The 20,137-nt window shown below is 40.5% G+C and overlaps 1 protein-coding gene across 4 annotated transcripts in view; it reads right to left on the reverse strand.

Moving 5' to 3' along the window:
• Nucleotides 1–20,137, reverse strand: part of AOAH (acyloxyacyl hydrolase) — a 173,772-nt gene that overhangs the window by 90,779 nt on the left and 62,856 nt on the right. For all 4 annotated transcript variants that reach the window (XM_067746725.1, XM_067746726.1, XM_067746724.1 and 1 more), the window contains 5 exons: nt 14,923–14,983; nt 13,743–13,813; nt 12,825–12,873; nt 10,222–10,270; nt 8,264–8,358 (listed from right to left, as the gene is read on the reverse strand). In XM_067746725.1, the coding sequence (XP_067602826.1) occupies nt 8,264–8,358; nt 10,222–10,270; nt 12,825–12,873; nt 13,743–13,813; nt 14,923–14,983 (325 nt within the window). The remainder of the gene's footprint in view (nt 1–8,263; nt 8,359–10,221; nt 10,271–12,824; nt 12,874–13,742; nt 13,814–14,922; nt 14,984–20,137) is intronic.

Here is a 20,137-nt window from a genome sequence, read left to right on the forward strand (position 1 = left end):
TAGGCTCAGCGGCCATGGCTCACGGGCCCAGCCGCTCCGCGGCATGTGGGATCCTCCCGGACCGGGGCACGAACCCGTGTCCCCTGCATCAGCAGGAGGACCCTCAACCACTGCGCCACCTGGGAAGCCCCTGGAGAGATATTTTAAGAATCCTAGAACATCAAAGGCTTGAAACAGATGACAAACTAACACTAAAACTGTAGTGTTGTCTCTACCATCAATAGCATTATTGACATATTGATGATACTAAAGAATCCCAATTACCATTATGACCAATATGGGTTCCTCATTGCCATTCTCATAGTCACTTTTCAGAACTACTACTTTACTGCCAAAAAGGGATGGGTGTGGGGTGGGAAATAACCCAAACCCAAACCAACAACTGCTGATCTGCAGTTATTTCAATTCATTTGTTGTTGCAAATAGCAAATAAAAAATTGCTACAATCCAAATTCCAATTGTCTGGATTCCAGGACGGGGCTGGCTACTGGGCTTGTGGGAATGATTTCTTTAAAGCATCTTCTCAATGGGTCTTTCTCTTCCCCAGAGACTTAGCACACTGCGGAGAGAGCTGCCAGCTCCAGTGAGAGGCTGCCCTCCCCAAGGGAACCCTAAAGCGAGAGGCACCCCTCACCTCAGTCTCCAGAGGCCAGGTGTGGGATAGGAAGGTCAAGCATGAGGACATTGACCAGCCTGGTTAGCTACCACCACTGTACCACGTGAGCTGTGTGTCAATCTACTTTTGTCTGGTTTGAATCCAACATACAGTTTCTAAAGCTTTTTCACAGACCTTAGCTCACTGAAGCTCATGGCCTTCCTTCATCATCTACAGAGTTTCTGGTTAGGTGGTTTGTTCAAGATGATACTGACAGGAAGTGGTTCTGCACCTCTTAGCTGTGTGACCATAGGCTATCTACTCAACATTTCTGAGTACTTGTCTGGAAAGTGAGGATATGTTGTAATAACACCTACGTTAGAGGGCTTTTATGAAGATTAAAAAAGTAATGCTTTAGTATTCTTTAGCTGGTTTCCTTAGCTATTTGCTTAAAAACCAAACAAAACAATCCCTCAAGTGTTTGGTACATACATGACAAAAATTCATTGAAGAAAAATTAGAATAAAAGTTATCCAGAATTCTAGAGTCCAAAGTTAACATACTGATCTATAACCTTCAAATTATTTTGTCTGTACACATGAACACACATATATTCATATAAACTGGCCCATATATTACTATCTTGTAACCTGGTTTTGCCGCCTAACAAATTACCATAAACATATTTTCTTGCTAAGAAATGTGTCTGTAATATGTGTATTAACAGTTACATAATATTTCATTTTGTGGATGCAATATATTTTTAAATATCTAATCTCCTATTTTTTAAACATCTTTATTGGAGTATAACTGCTTTACAGTATTGTGTTAGTTTCGGCTGTATAACAAAGTGAATCAGCTATATGCATACGTATATCCCCATATTCCCTCCCTCTTGAGTCTCCCTCCCACCCTCCTTAACCCACCCCTGTAGGTGGTCCCAAAACACCGAGCTGATCTCCCTGTGCCATGCAGCTGCTTCCCACTAGCTATCTATTTTACATTTGGTAGTGTATATATGTCAATGCTACTCTCTCACTTTGTCCCAGCTAACCCTTCCCCCTCCCCATGTCCTCAGGTCCATTCTCTACATTTGCATCTTTATTCCTGTTCTGCCCCTAGGTTCATCAGAACCACTTTTTTTTTTTTTAGATTCCCTATATATGTGTTAGCATATGGTATTTGTTTTTCTCTTTCTGACTTAACTTCACTCTCTATGACAGACTCTAGGTCCAACCACCTCACTAAAAATAACTAAATTTCATTTCTTTTTATAGCTAACATTCCTTTGTATATACGTGCCACATCTTCTTTATCCTTTCATCTGTCAGTGGACGCTTAGGTTGTTTCCATGTCCTGGCTATTGTAAATAGTGCTGCAGTGAACATTGTGGTACATGACTGTTTGAATTATGGTTTTCTCAGGGTATACGCCCAGTAGTGGGATTGCTGGGTCATATGGTAGTTCTATTTTTGGCTTTTAAAGGAACCTCTATACTGTTCTCCATAGTGGATGGATCAATTTACATTCCCACCAACAGTGCAAGAGGGTTCCCTTTTCTTCACACCCTCTCTAGCATTTTTTGTTTGTAGATTTTTTGATGATGGCCATTCTGACTGGTGTGAGGTGATACCTCATTGTAGTTTTGATTTGTATTTCTCTAATGATTAGTGGTGTTGAGCATCTTTTCATGTGTGCATTGGCAATTTGTATATCTTTTTTGGAGAAATGTCTATTTAGGGTTTCTGCCCATTTTTGGGTTGGGTTGTTTGTTTTTTTGATATTGAGCTGCATGAGCTGCTTGTATATTTTGGAGATTAATTCTTTGTCAGTTGCTTCGTTTGCAAATATTTTCTCCCACTCTGAAGGTTGTCTTTTCGTCTTGTTTATGGTTTCCATTGCTGTGCAAAAGCTTTTAAGTTTCATTAGGTCCCATTTGTTTATTTTTATTTCCAGTACTCTAGGAGGTGGGTCAAAAAGGATCTTGCTGTGATTTATGTCAAAGAGTGTTCTGCCTATGTTTTCCTCTAAGAGTTTTAGAGTGTCTGGCCTTACATTTAGGTCTTTAATCCACTTTGAGTTTATTTTTTTGTATGGTGTTAGGAAGTGTTCTAATTTCATTCTTTTACATGTAGCTGTCCAGTTTTCCCAGCACCACTTATTGAAGAGGCTGTCTTTTCACCATTGTATACTCTTGCCTCCTTTATCAAAGATACGGTGACCATAAGTGTGTGGGTTTATCTCTGGGCTGTCTATCCTGTTCCATTCATCTATATTTCTGTTTTTGTGACAGTACCATACTGTCTTGATTACTGTAGCTTTGTAGCATAGTCTAAAGTCCAGGAGCCTGAGTCCTCAAGCTCAATTTTTCTTTCTCAAGATTGTTTTGGCTATTCGGGGTCTTTTGTGTTTACATACAAATTGTGAAATTTTTTGTTCTAGTTCTGTGAAAAATGCCATTGTTAGTTTGATAGGGATTGCACTGAACCTGTAGATTGCTTTGGGTAGTATAATCATTTTCACAATGTTGATTCTTCCAATCCAAGAACATAGTATATCTCTGCACCTGTTTGTATCATCTTTAGTTGCTTTCATCAGTATCTTATAGTTTTCTGCATACAGGTCTTTTGTCTCCTTAGGTAGGTTTATTCCCAGGTATTTTATTCTTTTTGTTGCAGTGGTAAGTGGGAGTGTTTCCTTAATTTCTCTTTCAGATTTTTCATCATTAGTGTATAGGAATGCCAGAGATTTCTGTGCATTAATTTTGTATCCTGCTACTTTACCAAATTCATTGATTAGCTCTAGTAGTTTTCTGGTAGCATCTTTAGGATTCTCTATGTATAATATCATGTCATCTGCAAACAGTGACAGTTTTACTCCTTCTTTTTGGATTTAGATTCCTTTTATTTCTTTTTCTTCTCTGATCGCTGTGGCTAAAACTTCCAAAACTATGTTGAATAATAGTGGTGAGAGTGGGAAACCTTGTCTTGTTCCTGTTCTTAGAGGAACTGCTTTCAGTTTTTCACCATTGAGAATGATGTTTGCTGTGGGTTTGTCATCTATGGCCTTTATTATGTTGAGGTAGTTCCCTCTATGCCTACTTTCTGGAGAGTTTTTATCATAAATGGGTGCTGAATTTTGTCAAAAGCTTTTTGTGCATCTATTGAGATGATCATATGGTTTTTCCCCTTCAATTTGTTAATATGGGTTATCACATTGATTGATTTGCATATATTGAAGAATCCTTGCATTCCTGGGGTTAACCCCACTTGATCATAGTGTATGATCCTTTTAATGTGCTGTTGATATCTAGTCTCATAGTATAGTGGTCGGAAAAGATACTTGGTATGATTTCAATTTTCTTAAATTTACCAAGGCTTGATTTGTGATCCAGGATATGATCTATCCTGGAGAATGTTCCATGAGCACTTGAGAAGTGTATTCTATTGTTTTTGGATGGAATATCCTATAAATATCAATTAAGTCCATCTTGTTTAATGTATCATTTAAAGCTTGTGTTCCTTATTTATTTTCATTTTCGATGATCTGTCCATTGGTGAAAGTGGGGTGTTAAAGTCCCCTACTATGATTGTGTTACTGTCGATTTCCCCTTTTATGGCTGTTAGCATTTGCCTTATGTATTGAGGTGCCCCTGTGTTGCGTGCATAAATATTTACAATTGTTATAACTTCTTCTTGGATTTATCCCTTGATCATTGTGTAGTGTCTTTTGTCTCTTGTAATAGCCTTTATTTTAAAGTCTATTATGTCTGATATGAGAATTGCCATTCCAGCTTTCTTTTGATTTCCATTTGCATAGAAAATGTTTTTCCATCCCCTCACTTTCAGTCTGTATATGTCCCTAGGTCTGAAGTGGGTCTCTTGTAGACAGCATATATACGGGTCTTGTTTTGTATCCATTCAGCCAGTCTATGTCTTTTGGTTGGAGCATTTAATTCTTTTACATTTAAGGTAATTATCAATATGTATGTTCCTATTACCATTTTCTTAATTGTTTTGGGTTTGTTATTGTAGGTCTTTTCCTTCTCTTGTGTTCCCTGCCTAAAGATGTTCCTTTAGCATTTTGTCGTAAAGCTGGTTTGGTGGTACTGAATTCTATTAGCTTTTGCTTGTCTGTAAAGGTTTTAATTTCTCTGCTGAATCTGAATGAGATCCTTGCTGGGTAGAATAATCTTGGCTGTAGGTTTTTCCCTTTCATCACTTTAAATATGTTCTGCCACTCCTTTCTGGCTTGCAGAGTTTCTGCTGAAAAATCAGCTGTTAACTTTATGGGGATTCCCTTATATGTTATTTGTTGCTTTTCCCTCGTTGCTTTTAATATTTTTTCTTTGTATTTAATTTTTGATAGTTTGATTAATATGTGTCTCGGCGTGTTTCTCTGTGGGTTCATCCTGTACGGTACTCTCTGTGCTTCCTGGACTTGATTGACTATTTCCTTTCCCATGTTAGGGGAGTTTTCAACTATAATCTCTTCAAATATTTTCTCAGTCCCTTTCTTTTTGTCTTCTTCTTCTGGGACCCCTATAATTCAAATGTTGGTGCGCTTAATGTTGGACCAGAGGTCTCGAGACTGTCCTCAATTATTTTCATTCTTTTTTCTTTATTTGCCTCCCTGGCAGTTATTTCCACCATTTAACCTTCCAGCTCATTTATCCTTTTTTCTGCCTCAGTTATTCTGTTATTGATTCCTTCTAGAGTATTTTTAATTTCAGTAATTGTGTTGTTCATCACTGTTTGTTTGCTCTTTAGTTCTCCTAGATCCTTGTTAAATGTTTCTTGTATCTTCTCCATTATGTTTCTGAGATTTTGGATCATCTTTACTATCATTACTCTGAATTCTTTTTCAGGTAGCTTGCCTATTTCATCTTCATTTATTTGGTTTTGTAGGTTTTTACCTTGCTCTTTCATCTGTAACTATTTTTGTCGTTTCTTTCTTTCTTTCTTTTTTTTTTTTTTTGATGGGTGGTGCTGTATTCCTGTCTTACTGGTTGTTTGGCCTGAGACATCCAGCATTGGAGTTTGCAGGCAGTTAGATAGAACAGGGTCTTGGTGCTGAGATGAGGACCTCTGGGAGGCCTCACTCCAATTGATATTTCCTGGGGTCTGAGGTTCTCTGTTAGTCCAGTGGTTTGGACTTGGAGCTCCCAACACGGGAGCTCCAGCCCAGCCTCTGGTCTGGGAACCAAGATCCTGCAAGCTTCGTGGCATGGTAAAAAAAAAAAAAAAAAAGGAAGAAAGGAACAGTACAATATCAAAGAATAAAAAACAAAATAAAGTTAGAAAGATAAAATATATATTAGGAGGGTTTCCCTGGTGGTGCAGTGGTTGAGAGTCCGCCTGCCAATGCAGGGGACACGGGTTCATGCCCCGGTCCGGGAGGATCCCACATGCCGCGGAGCGGCTGGGCCCGTGAGCCATGGCCACTGAGCCTGCGCGTCCGGAGCCTGTGCTCCGCAGCGGGAGAGGCCATGAGAGTGAGAGGCCTGCGTACCACAAAAAAAAAAAAAAAAAAAAAAATTAGGAAAAACAAAACTATAATTGAAACAACTGCAACAAGGTAAAATAAAACCAAAGCAGAAAAAAGAAAAAAAAAGGGGGGCGGGCAACAAGCCAAAAGGAGAGATCACCGGTTGCTGGGGGGTCCTCCCATCTCCTTAGGTGTCTGTGGTCCCCCACTGGTGCCTGGTAGTTGTGAGGTGCCTGGTTGTGAGGAGACGCAAATTCCGCATCCTCCTAGTATGCCATCTTGACTCCACCCCTAATCCCCTATTTTGTTTTTTGAATTTCTTTTTTCATTTTTGCTCTTATAAATAACTCTTTGATGAATACTCATGTAAATAGATTCTCGAACAAATGACTGCTTAGTTTTAAAGAGAAATTTTCAGAAGCAGAATTACTTGTTAAAATCACAAACATTATAATGTCACTTTATACGTATTGTCAAGTTGCCTGTCAGCGAAGTTCTAGCAACTTAAACTCTCATTAGTGGTGAAGGAACATGTCCCTTTCACCATATTCTTGCTAAAAGTAGGCCTTTATCACTTTGCTTATTTGACAGATGATAGATGATACCTCATTGTTGTTTTAATTTGTTTTTCTTTGATTACTACTGAAGATGAAACTTTTTATATTTATTGGTCGCGTTCTTGATCATTAAAAAATTAAATTGTTTTTTCTTTATTGATATGCAGGAACACTTTGTTATTAGAGAATTTAAATCTTGTCTTATATGTTATAAATATTGCTCTAGTTTTTCATTTGTCTTTTAATTTTATGAATTTTTGGACTTCGTATACATTTGAAGATTTCATGTAATTAAATCCAGTAATACTTTTTTTTGGCTTTGCTTTTATAATACCATGCTCAGAGAGATTGGAATACTTCTTAAAATAATCTTTTTCAGGAAAGCATAAGTCTGTTATATTTTCTGAATCTTTGAATGACTGAGAATACATTTCTGTGGCCTTTATGTAGGAACCATATCTTGGCAGCTGGAGCAGTTTTGACACACTATCGTCAAAATGTTGTAGAGGCCATTCCACTATTTTCTGAAATTTATCATTGAAAGATAAGTCTGATGTCAAAAGGATTTTTCCTCCTAGTATGTCCCCTGGTTGTTTGTTGGGCTGAATGATTACAAGATTTTTCTTTATATTTGGAATATAATGGAAAAGAAAGACATGACAAGGAGAGTCTCTTATATTCTCTGGAGTTCAGTGAGGTTTTGGATTAAAGTCAAGGATTTCTTCAACTCAAGAAAATTATCTTTTGTTGTTTATTTGGTCACCACTTCCTCTCTGTCTGATGTGTTCTCCTCCCCTGGGTTTCCTATTCAATCTCCTGAACCTATCCTATATGCCTCTTATGTGAGTTCCAGAATTTGGCTGACTGGTTTTCTCACCCTGTTTTTTACATTGTCCAACTTGCTAGTCAGTATGGCCATCGCATTTTTACATCAGGCCATTATTGTTTCACCTAAAAGTAGTCTTCCCTAACCTCAGATTGTTCCTTTTTCATGAGTATAATCTCCTCACTTTATTGTTGAGAATCTGGATTTAATATCTTACAAAATTCACTTTCCTGTAGCAAGCTTTTTTCAAGAGTTCTTTTCTTTGGAGACCATGAACATTTTTTCTATGTTCAAATGTTTCTCTGTTTGCTCATTTTACAAGGGAGGTCTGTGTTTGCCCAGTTTTAGAACTTGGGAGAGGTTCCATCAGAGAGTATTCAGGTTCATGTCTGATTTCTTCAGTGTGAGTAAAGGGATCGAAGAAGAATGTATAATTCTTGTAGTTTAACTTCCCTGGATCAGCGTTTTCATGTTACAGGAGGTTGAAGAGAGAACTACATCCCGAGGTGGCTGTACAACAAGGGCTTCCCCACTATGCCCAGGTTTCCTTTCCACCCGGCAGGGGCACCATCCTCCTTCTCTAATGGACGAGACAGCTCTTGTTATGAGCCTGTTGTTCTTACCACAGTGCTTGAACTGAACTGAACTGAAATGGCTATGCATGCGCCTTTGATGGCAGATTGTGCTGAGAAGGGAAATTTGCACCTGTTTGGATCTGGCATCACATTTATAGAGAGCAAGGGGGAAACAAACACAGAGGCCAGCACATCCCACATGATTACTGCCCAAATTACTTACCAAAGACATCTGTGAAGCTGTGATCCAATCGGGAGGGATGTGAAAATGAGCCCCAGCTGAGTCTCCCAGCAAAATGATTCCCCTGGGCTGTGAACCTAGGTGGCACAATTTATTTGCATTATTTATGCACTCAAGTAGTTTGGAGCCTCCAGCTTGGGTAGTTAGGTGAGCACATACCCTGGTGTGTATTCTGTGCATAGAGCATCGTAACAGTGATGCGTTGCCACTTTTCTAGTGTTGGAGAGTGAGCGGCATAGCATTTAGGAGCTGAATGAGATCTCCAGGCCATCGAAACTTGCCAGCTAAGCTATGCAGATGCAGGTGTGCTTCCTAGCTCAGCATAAAACAAACTCCTGTGCAACATCTTGAGTGAATGATAGATGAATAAAAGCATCAAAACTTTATCTGAACTCAGAAATATGCCCTAAATTTTGGTTCTGAAAATTGCTTCCTTGGAAAACACACTCATTTCTGTTAATATCCACTTTAGGAATTAGTAATCTCATGGAGCAATTTTGATTTTTTTCAAAGATGTTATGGTCTTTTAACGTCCTTAATCTATATATACAAAAGCACTGGATGGACAATTATGGCTGATTAGTGGGGAGATGGAGAGATAAAATCTCTAAGCAGCCCTATATGTTTGGAGGTTAAGAATCACTTAATCGGATTCTAAGGCCCATCTACACGAATCATTCATCCACGGGTGATGCATGAACTCTTCCAAATCCCTTAAGATCCTGAAAGAATCAATCAGTGCCTCTCAGAGTCAGAGAGGAGAGCCTACTTCCTCCACCTCCAAAGGCCCCAAATCAAGCTGAGGATGGCCCAACCTCACTCCAGCGGCTCCCTATCTCGGGACCTTGTGACAGCTAGCACTTGGCCACACACACGGGGACTGAGAAGGCCCAGGACATTGAGGAGGGGTTGGGATTTGGGGAATCCAAGAGGCTTCCCACAGTGAACCCAGAGCCTCACACCAGGATTTCACTTAGATCTGAGTTTACTTATTCATTTGTCTATTTGTTAATGCATTCCTTTATCATCCAACAAGCATTTCTAAACTGCATTACTATGTGTCAGGTCCTTACATTTTCTACCTCCATCCTGTCCTTCTAATAGCTTACAGACAATTAGACTTTAAGTTGATTGAGGGCAAGGACTGTATCGTGTCTGCTCATAAAAACTCAGAGCCAAGTATAGCCCTTGGTGCATAATAGGAATAGGTGTCCAGGAAAGATCTGTTGAATGAATGAATGAATGAAATGCTTCTAAATGTTAGGGGAAAGCATTGTCTAAACATAAAACAGTGATGCTACCATAGGGTCTTGTTTGAGACTCTTCGGGCATCACCAGGACCATATTTTCAGTACTATGTGGGTGGTAATAGGTTCCTCCTAAGAACACTGGTAGCCCAGGTGTATGTGGCATTGGGCATTTAGAATACAGAGCTTTTGCTCAGGTATTTTTGGGAACTCTCAATGGCTATTGCTTGGAGGTCTCCGTCAAGTCACCCAGATATGAGTCTTTAGCCCAGTCAACACAAGGACTCTGTCAGTACAAGTCTAGATGTCTGACCTTGTAGTGTATTGAGGAGGACACAGAGAAGACTGAAAATTATCACCTCCACTTATTTTCTTATTTGGAGAAGTGCTGGATTTCAGTTACCCTGTTATCTATCTTACAGCCTTTTCTAATATTATCATTAAAGTTTCCAATTCCCTAAAAAAGGAATCTATTAAACAAATTCAGTTTTGCTTTGTCTTGATTCTGCCTCATTTGTCTATAATCTTTTTCATGTCATTTTCTAATTTGTCACGAAAATAAATGTAAATTGGTCAACATTATGTTGTAGCATCAGGCACTTCCTCACTTGGATGGTCTGTTTGCTTCAATCTGACTCAGACTAGAAAAGAATATTCTATTGGAATAAGTACACTGACTTTTACAATCCATACCTTCACAGAATTTCTTCTCGTATGGAATTCCATCTTTTGGATCAACACCCTTTAAGAGAAATGATGAAATTAGCAGCTTGCTTTTAAATTTATGAGACACAAACACGAAATCCTTCCCAAATGGCTTTAAAAGCACAAAAACAAATCAGTAGATAAAATCCTTTAAAGTCTCTTGAGCCCTTAATCCAACATAGCAACATCCTAGGTAAGTGAATTGGGCTTTAAGGAACTGGGGGCAGGAATAAGGAGAGATCCAGAAACTGGGCCATCTTGTTCAGAAGGATGCCGGGCAGGGCTCTGGGTGCTGGTAGTATCACCCGGAGGGAGCATTGAGGGTCCATTCAGTGACTGGGACACAGGGGTAGACTGGGTTCAGCAGTCTCTGAGTTGGAGCTCTAAGTGTCCTGACACCTCTGGTGCCTAAGGGTTGATGCTTCTAGAGCAGAGATTCTCAACAGGGCTGCTTTTGAGGCACCCCTCCCCCACCCCTGCCCCACAGCCATCCAAAGGGACATTTGGCAATGCCTGGAGACATCTTTGGTTGTTACAATGTGGGGAGGGGGAGCTACCGGCATTTAGTGGGGAGAGGCAGGGATGCAACTGACCATCATACAATTTACAAGGCGGCCCAAACCGTAAAGAATGATTCCAAATGTTGATATGATGAGACTGAGAAACCCAGAAGTGAGGTTGAGCCTGTGAGTGGGACAGAGTTACCACAGCTGAGGGCACTTCCAAACACTTAAAGCTAAGTCTGTGCCTTAGTGGAGCAGCTGGTCCTTGGAAGGTTTGAGCAGAGTCTGGATAACTTTAAAAAAGTTAAAATATATATATATAATTTTTTTTCTTTTGTTTGCCAAACTCTGGTCTGGAGAGCACTGGCATTCCACTAGATATTAATGGTATTACCAGTATTTTAGGAAGAAAGAAGCTGATGGTCAGAGATGTACTGGAAACAGTGTGTTCACTGTCTTGGTCTTGGGGACTCCCAACATGCATTAAAACATTAAAGGTGCTGAGAAATTCGGAAGTAAAGAAAACTGTTCAGGCTTATTTGACCCAGTACTTTCCAAACTTTGCTATAGCACCCCTCCTCCCTTACCTCTTAACCTCCCACTCAACACTGGAGTTCTTGGACACAGTTTGGGAAATGTTGGACTTAGTGATTGTAAAGTCCTCTCTGAGTTTATGATTTTGTGATTCTGTGAGTCGTTTTTCCTCCATGGAAAGGGATAGGTATGAAGGTCGTGTGTCTTTCTCCTATTACTGATGATAAACGCTGAGTCTTGGCTCCCTGGGCTCCTGGTGGATTTCCACTGGTCTAGTACAGTCTCTTATTGGCTTTCCTTATGTAGGTGGGCTCCCATGTCAGAGGCAGGGATGGGGTCATGGAACCAAGACAGCAGCTTCACACACTAATAACCCCCCATGTCCTCCAACATGACAACTAAGCTTGACTTTATCGAACAAGAGCTGCCTTGGGGGTCTTGACACCTTAACACCTTAAGATCTAGGGGACATGTCTTCCCCTCCTCATGAAAAGGCAGTGTGACTGATGATAGGGTGGGTGGGTAGGGCTATACCAGGATACAATCTGTCTTGCTCTCCATATCTCAGAAGAAATGGACTGTCAGTGTCCTGGAGAGAGGAAACTATTTACAGGAACTTTCTCCTCTTCATCCAAGCAGACAAATTAGGCAACCATTCAGAGGCAATTTATCTTGAAGCTGGAGAATCTTAAACTTCAAGGCTCCTTGTTTGTACGATCCCTGCCTGTGTGAGTGCTGGGAGCAGCTGGGAGCTATAGAGTGTTTTAGGTGGAGAGGAGCCAGGCTGCACGCAGAACAATATTTCTACATAAGCACTCCTGGTAAATTGGAAAAGAGATCTCAGAAGAAAGAGACCTAAATTTCCAAGACTCCAGGAATTTGTTAAGATTTCTTTTATTGTTCTAATTAATTATACTTTTATTCTTGATTTTGTATTTGGTATTCTTTTTCTTCATGAGGACCCCTCAACTCCTATAAGCTCAAGACCTCACAAAATTGGATCTGCTGCCATTGCCGTGCTAAGATTAAGTGTTTGGCTTTTCTCTTTCCTTTCCTTTTCTCTACCTGGAAGCTGCTAATTTATTATTCATAGAGAACTGGGGCACCAGCATTAGGTGCCTCAGGATGTGGGTAGTGGGGTAACTACAGATAACTGCCGCTCTGCCTGACTAGCCTTATGAAATAGAAAAAAATAGCTGCAATGAAATGGTGACAGCATGCGGTTTGCTCCAATAGCTCTTTGTGTTGCTGTAAAACTTTGCTAACACCACTCTCCATTTAATTTCACACTGTTCCAAACAGAATAAAGGGATTAGATGTGAATTACGTTAAGCAAGACTTATAGTGGCTGTGACAGAGACAGCCTCAACTCTCATTACATCATGGACACTCTTCACATGTGATTGGATTCTATGCCCCTCTTCCAACAGCAGAAAAAGAGTTGCTGTAATCTACCATCTTCTTCCTTAGGTCTGACTGAAGCAAACAGGCAATGGGCTTTTGAGGAGGGCGGAAAGCAAGAGAACAGGGTTAAATTTGAATTTAGTCTCTTACCCAAATGCCATTACAGTTTGAATCCTGATGTGTATCCCAGTTGTCTGGCCTACGAAGAAAACATCAACATTGGTCTTTGGCATGTATTTATCACTCTGAATGTCAGCTTCACAAATGAAGGAACGAATGAATGAGTGCTACACCAAGTGTCTTCGATAGACGACAGTTTCTTCAGGGAAAAGTGATGCACACCATTGCGTGTTGTGGCAACAGAAGCCTCACGTGGCCTCTTTGCCATTCTCTTGGCTTTGGATGTTTGCTGGGAACTGTGGACCAAATGCAGTCTTTTCACAATTGACTATATTCATGGGAGGTATTATTGTGGAATGATGTTGATAGGAATAATGAACACATCTGCAGTCCATTTCATTTAGACAGGTGGCACCATTAAAGTTATGCCTCTAAAGTCCCAAACATCTGGTTAACGCTTCCACACTGTAGTCACAGCTAAGATGAAGGCTGGCATACCCAGTCTGAAGTCTGAGATGTGATCAGCCTGGGACTAAAATGTGACCTGTGCTCTGCTTTCTGCCCCCGTCGCCCTCCTCCTGGTGGAAGAGGCTACTCTTTCTGGGCCCAGGGCTGCCTGTAGAACTCGTGCAGGAGGCTGGATAAACGTCCACAATAACCTGTCTGCTCACGTGTTTCTCCCACTAGACTGTGAACTCCTCGAGAGGAGGCCTATTTCTATTGGTTTACCACCCAGCATGATGCAGAGGGCTTGGCAACGCTCGATGAGCATTTTTTGGGCAAATGAATGAACAAACACTGTTTTTTCATTGCGCTTTACTTCAATTAGGACATGGAGGTCCCTTCTCTCTGTAAGCACGAATCCCCTAGGCTGAGGGAGATAATTATGCCTTCTGCCTCCCTTTCAGAAGGTAATTTTCAACATCAGTGACCAGCAGAGACCGTTACCTTCTGCCTGGGTATGCCATCTTGTTGCTGTCGTTACAGTCTCTCCCTCGCCAGTGAAAGCCCCGCAGTGTCTGAAATTGAAGAGCACACACAGGAAGGGTCAGTTCTGCTTTGACGTTATCCACAGTGAAGGCCAATCAGAGCTGTCTGAGGGGTGCTGACATCTGCCATTTTAAATCCAAATACAGTCTAGGAACACTAGAGATCACTAAGAAAATTAAGATGATATGCTGAGACCTCCTGTGTGAGGTGAAATGTAATATGGTACCAGGGCCAATCACAGATGAAGTGTGTGTGTATGTGAGAGTGTGTGTATGCGTGTGTATATGTGTTGTTGGGTGCGTGCTGATATGTGAGTGTATGGGGGTGCATGTGTGTGAATGTGCATGCACGTGGGCACGTGTGCATTCACATGGGTTGTTATGTGAATGCATGTTTTGTACACGTGTCTGTGTACATGTGTGTTCATGTGTATGCGTCTATGTGCACTTCCACAAAGAGCAGGACCGTCCAACTCCCTGAACTTTCTCTATCAAAGGCTCCAAAACAATTGGTTTATTTGGTCCAGTGATTAATCATTTTGCTGGATAATTTAAAAGACCTCTAGCCAAACTGGTTAGTTGTGTGGATTTATTATATTTTTGACATGTCTGATTTGAAAGAATCAAGAGTCATGATAATGTCAAACAATGTTTTTATTTCTCACATTCCCAGGTAGAGTATTTGAGATCCCACCTACTTTGGAGAGTTTGTGACATCTGTTGCTTGCTTGAATTTCGCAGAGAACATTCTGACATCCTAACTGTTCTAAATCTAACATGTGTACACAGACATAAACACACACACACACACACACACACACACACACACACACACTTTAAGTTAAAATACGTTTAAGAATTTTGAAAACAATTCCCAACACATTTCAAGATAACTTATCCCCGTGGAGAATTCCAGCTGGGAATGGCTTTAGGAAATGAAAACAGTCTAGGACTAAGATCCACTTCGATGGTCCATGTATTAGTAAGATACCAAAAAGTCTGTAAACATCATAAAATGGTGTATTATCACATTAATAATACATTCAAATGGCATTCAATCTTGTCTTATTAAAGGAAAGAAATTTATAGGAAACGACGCAATATTTAGCAAACATCTGGTTAGTCTTAATGATACTTACTGGGAAAACACTGTATTTGTCTGAATCTGCATCTTTGAATGGTAAAGAATTTTGTATAGCCCTAAAAGAAAAGAAACACCTGGTGAGCTAAGAAAAAACAAATGGTGTTTGTGAAAACAAATAGAGACATTTTTAGATATGGCTGTGTTGAGTTTATGTGACAGAACCCCATTCTAAAAATAAAATTAAGGACCTAAATAAAAATTTAAAAAATAAAATAAAAATAAAATGAAGAGTACCAGTCAAACTTTGCTCATCCCTGCTCTCCACTCAACAGAACTATTTTCTCTCTGACTTTTTACTTGACCTATACGGGGAGTTAAAATATAATGAACTCAAGTTTTAGAGGGCACGGGATATGGCTGTTGAGGTCCTCAGGAAAGAACCTACGTTTTTGGTCCAGTCAACGAGCTCAGTACTACACAGTTTACACATTCTGTGATGGAAATCTTTTCTTAAGATTCTCCTCTTTTAAACCACTTATTCTGAGAATCTGAAAATTTAGTTGTCACTCCCATTCAAGAGCCTGGGGAACCAAGGGCTCTGTTGTGATTGATGACCAAGCAATTCATGCCAAAACCATGGACACACCCCCGAGTGAGGATTTCCCCTGAGATCTCACTACCAGACTTTTCCCAGCTTCCACAGGCAAATGCTGTTTCCCTCTAGGAAAATCACTTACGGAGTAGCAGGGAAGTGCCATCATATGGCAGGGTGAGGTTATTCCTGGAGCCTAGAATATAGATGGAGTCACATGACCCTTTATAGGATTTAGTAAATGGTCTTTTGAATCAAGAGCTTCTCAGCAGTTCTGAGAGTCTCAAGTCAAGTGAATTCAGCCAAAGCCAGCATGGAGCCTAACTGGTGGTATGGAGCCTGTCTTATGAGCTCTGAGATGGTGGACCCACCACAAGTCCACATTAATAGACCTCTTGAGAGATGACATCTCCTGTAAGACTAGGTAGTTTTCTCCCATGTACATATTTGACCTCTTGGATAGCTATTTTATGTTTCTAGATGAGAAAAGGAGGGAAGACACAGAGGGAGAGGGAGATGGAGAGAGAGAAAGAGAGGACGAACAGACCCAAAGAGCTATATTTTCAGTCTGAGAAAAGGTTCTGGGCGAAAGGTCTCACTGAGGATGACAAAGCTACCCCTTTCCACCTTTGCCATCTCGGGGATGAGAGTTTGTCCTTGAAGGAAGGAACAATGAGTTGTCTCTAGAATTAGAAAGTTAGTTCATTAAATTAACCTTTACCTGCTTATTTTAAAGGCTCAGAGTGACAAACCAAAACCATACATTCTAGACACGAGAGGGTAGATTGGTCATCATAAGTCACATAAATTGCAATTTACATAAACTCCACAATCCCTTATTCATAGCCCCCAGATCCAAACAGGTCTGAACACCAAGAGTTGTTTCTTATTTTCAACTTTGCAGCTAACACATTTGGTGGCAAAACTTGACCCAAACTGGTCTAAGGCAATTCATAAGCTATACCTTATTTAGTGTGACTATCCATATATTTCATTGCTGACATATAAATTTGTCTGATTAGGAGGTGCTGGGAGTGTTAGGTGAGTTATGGTATATAGTATGTTACTTTCTTAAAATCTGAATTCGAAATCACATCTGGCTCTGTTTTGGATAAAGCATTGTTGACTTTCACTACTATTACTTCTGCAAAATTGGATCTAAACTTGATACCTTGTGTATCCTTACAGGTATCTGGTTGTATGCTGAAACATTCATTCATTCATTCATTCATTCCACAGCCATTTTTGAAGTCCTTGCATGTGCCAGGCATCATATTAGATATCAGGGCTGAATATAAGATGCATTTCCTATGCTAGAAGAGCTTAATGATGGGTGGCGGGAAACAAGGCATCAACAGATAACCACAGTGCTATGGAGAAAATTCTATAAGAGGGTTGTGCACCCAGAGGGAAAACATTCCTAACTCTACACAGGGAAGGAGGTGATCTTAAGGTGGAAGCTAAAGGATGAGAAAGCATTTTCAAAGCAAGTAATTGGGTGATGGGTGTGGGTGCTCTAGTAGGAAGGAAAAGTATGGGAAGCCCCCTAACATAGCTCTAGGTTCTGAAATTAGACTCCTTGGATTTGAATCCCAGGTCTGCCATCTACTTGGTATGTAACTTTGGGCAACTTGTTTAATCTGTTTGTACAACTGTTACCTCATTTGTAAATAGGGCCAGTGTCAGTACCTGCTTCCTAGGGCTGTTGCGAAGACTAATAGCATTGTTGCGTATGAAGCAAGGAAGACCTGTGCCAAGCATGTGATAAGTACTCACAAAATATTAGCTCTTTTCATTATTATGTGCAATGGTAACAGTTATTCCAAGGATGGTTTCTAGGGTTGGGCAAACAGGAATCAGGTGTCTGCTCTTATGACATTTTAGTTTCTGGAGACATCTCGAATCCAATCCATGGACTCTCTTCAGATTTTCAGGTTCCCAGCCACACAATGTTCCGTCCAGTTATGCGTGTCCACTATTTTTAGGTATTTTTACCGTAAGCACCTTTGCAGCAAGCATTTTTGCTGTAAACATTTTCACTGCATAACTAATTGGTCATAAGACAATTTTGCCATAAAAGGTAAAATGACTGGTTGATAGTTTGTTTTGATATATATCATACAAAAGTCATGACAGATGATGATGATTTGCCCCAGGAATTGGTTTCTGATTTTGAAGCACACTACAATGGAGGAGAAAGAGGTTGAGGGCCTGAAAGTTGCAGATTTGAACTCACATTTCCCATAGAACTTTGGAATGTGTATCAACAGACATGTTACAAGATGCCAAGAACACAACGGTGTAGAGGCTTTCACAACACAATACAAAGCTTAGGTATAAACATGCATCCTAGTATCTGGAAACTGATACCTCTCCTAACGAAGGAAGAAATCTTAGCAAAAAAGAAAAAGTGTGATGCCAAACGAGGAGAAGAATCGACAAGAAAAAACAGTGTGTAAAATACTAAGAATGAAAAACCTGGAAGACAAGTGCTTATGTACAAGTCACGAAATAAGATCAGTCATTTGCGCAGTATCGCCATGAAATATACACACACTTTAAATATATTCAGATGTTCTGTATTTAGCAATAAAGTCTCTTTAATTTTGTAATTCATTTTTCATGTTTCATGATGTCCTTCTTAATGTCTCTTTTATTTTTCATTGTTTTATCTTTACAGCAAAATCATGGCTAATTAGTTACGTGGCAAAAATGTTTTTGGCAGCAAGGCTGTCTAAGGCAGAGAAACTTACAGTGAAAATACCTAGAACCCCAGTTACCACGTTGGCTGGTGCAGCTAATCACCTGCTTGTTGCTCCTGCCCTATGACTATCTGGGGTTGGGCTAGCAGCCTTGACCCAGGGAGCAATTGTGATTGCAGCTGAATGGCATTCGTTACATAATGGTGAGCTATTCAAGTTCAAAGTGCCTAAAATTATGTCATGAAACTGGGGCATTACAACAAAAGAAAACTAGGGAGAATAAAATGTCCATGTGTATCTGCCTCATATTTGAGTCCCAGGCAGTACTCCAGGGCCAGCATGACTCTGTTTCATATGCGTGTGGATGCGTTACGTGCATCCCTGTAAGATAAAATGAGAGCAGAGAAAACCATGGAAGGACACATCCTGACGTATTTACACGGCTCACCTTGTGGTGGGGACAAGGACGATGTGGGAGGAAAGAGCAGGGCAGGGGCAAGAAGGAACAAATGAAAAAAGGTAAAGAATGACGAATTAAAAGCATGGTTAGGGCTTCCCTGGTGGCGCAGTGGTTGAGAGTCCGCCTGCCGATGCAGGGGACACGGGTTCGTGCCCCGGTCCGGGAGGATCCCACATGTCGCGGAGCGGCTGGGCCCGTGAGCCATGGCCGCTGAGCCTGCGCGTCCGGAGCCTGTGCTCCGCAACGGGAGAGGCCACAACAGTGAGAGGCCCGCGTACCGCAAAAAAACCAAAAACAAACCACAGTTAAGGTAAGTCTGTGTGAATTTATGTGAAATAATACATATGTGGGTTCATGCATTTGGAAATTCAATAAAAAGACTAAATTATTAAGAGGGGACCCTCCTGTCCTACCACTGCTACAATAGAAAATAGGCAGTATATAGGCACTGTGAATTCTGATCAAAAGAAAACAACCAAAAACTTGGTTGCCCCATGGTAGTAGCCTGGTATCCTAAACATTTGTTTTTCTAATAAAGTAGTGCTTTTTCTTTATTTATTCCCTTGTTTCTACAGAGTCTCTACTAAAACTAAGCACTGTGGTAGGAACCAGGGATAAAAAGTTTACCAAGAAATGGTATCCCTGCTCTCCAAGAGCTGTCGGTGGGGGTGGGAGACTGATGGGGAAGCAGCCAGAGAAGAACAGGGTGCAGGAGCAGGTACCAGCAAGCATGGAGTATGGAGGAGGCTAGCCAAGCGACCGGAGCTAGGCTGGGAGCTGGAAAGCTGCCCATGGGTGGAGACACCTCCATTGGCTTTCTTTTTTTGCAATTGACAAGGAAATTTAGTTATTTCTGAGATATATATTTTAAAGTAATAACTAGAATTATAACTTTTAACATCATACCAGAACATATAAGACTTTTAGAAATTTCATGTAATGTCTGAAACGTTTATATTAACATATTTCCATACAAATAACCCAAAGAAAGTTTAGTATTAGTTGTCTTTTTGTTTGTTTGTTTGTTTATACTGCAGGTTCTTATTAGTCATCAATTTTATACACATCAGTGTATACATGTCAATCCCAATTGCCCAATTCAGCACACCATCATCCCCACCCCACTGCAGTTTTCCCCCCTTGGAGTCCATATGTTTGTTCTCTACATCTGTGTCTCAACTTCTACCCTGCAAACCAGTTCATCTGTACCATTTTTCTAGGTTCCACACACATGCGTTAATATACGATATTTGTTTTCTCTTTCTGACTTACTTCACTCTGTATGACAGTCTCTAGATCCATCCATGTCTCAACAAATGACCCAATTTCGTTCCTTTTTATGGCTGAGTAATATTCCATTGTGTATATGTACCACATCTTCTTTATCCATTCGTCTGTCGATGGGCATGTAGGTTGCTTCCATGTCCTGGCTAGTGTAAATAGTGCTGCAAGGAACATTGGGGTGCATGTGTCTTTTTGAATTATAGTTTTCTCTGGGTATGTGCCCAGTAGTGGG

Source organism: Pseudorca crassidens, chromosome 8, assembly GCF_039906515.1.
Source record: "Pseudorca crassidens isolate mPseCra1 chromosome 8, mPseCra1.hap1, whole genome shotgun sequence".
In the NCBI taxonomy this organism is placed as follows: domain Eukaryota; kingdom Metazoa; phylum Chordata; class Mammalia; order Artiodactyla; family Delphinidae; genus Pseudorca; species Pseudorca crassidens.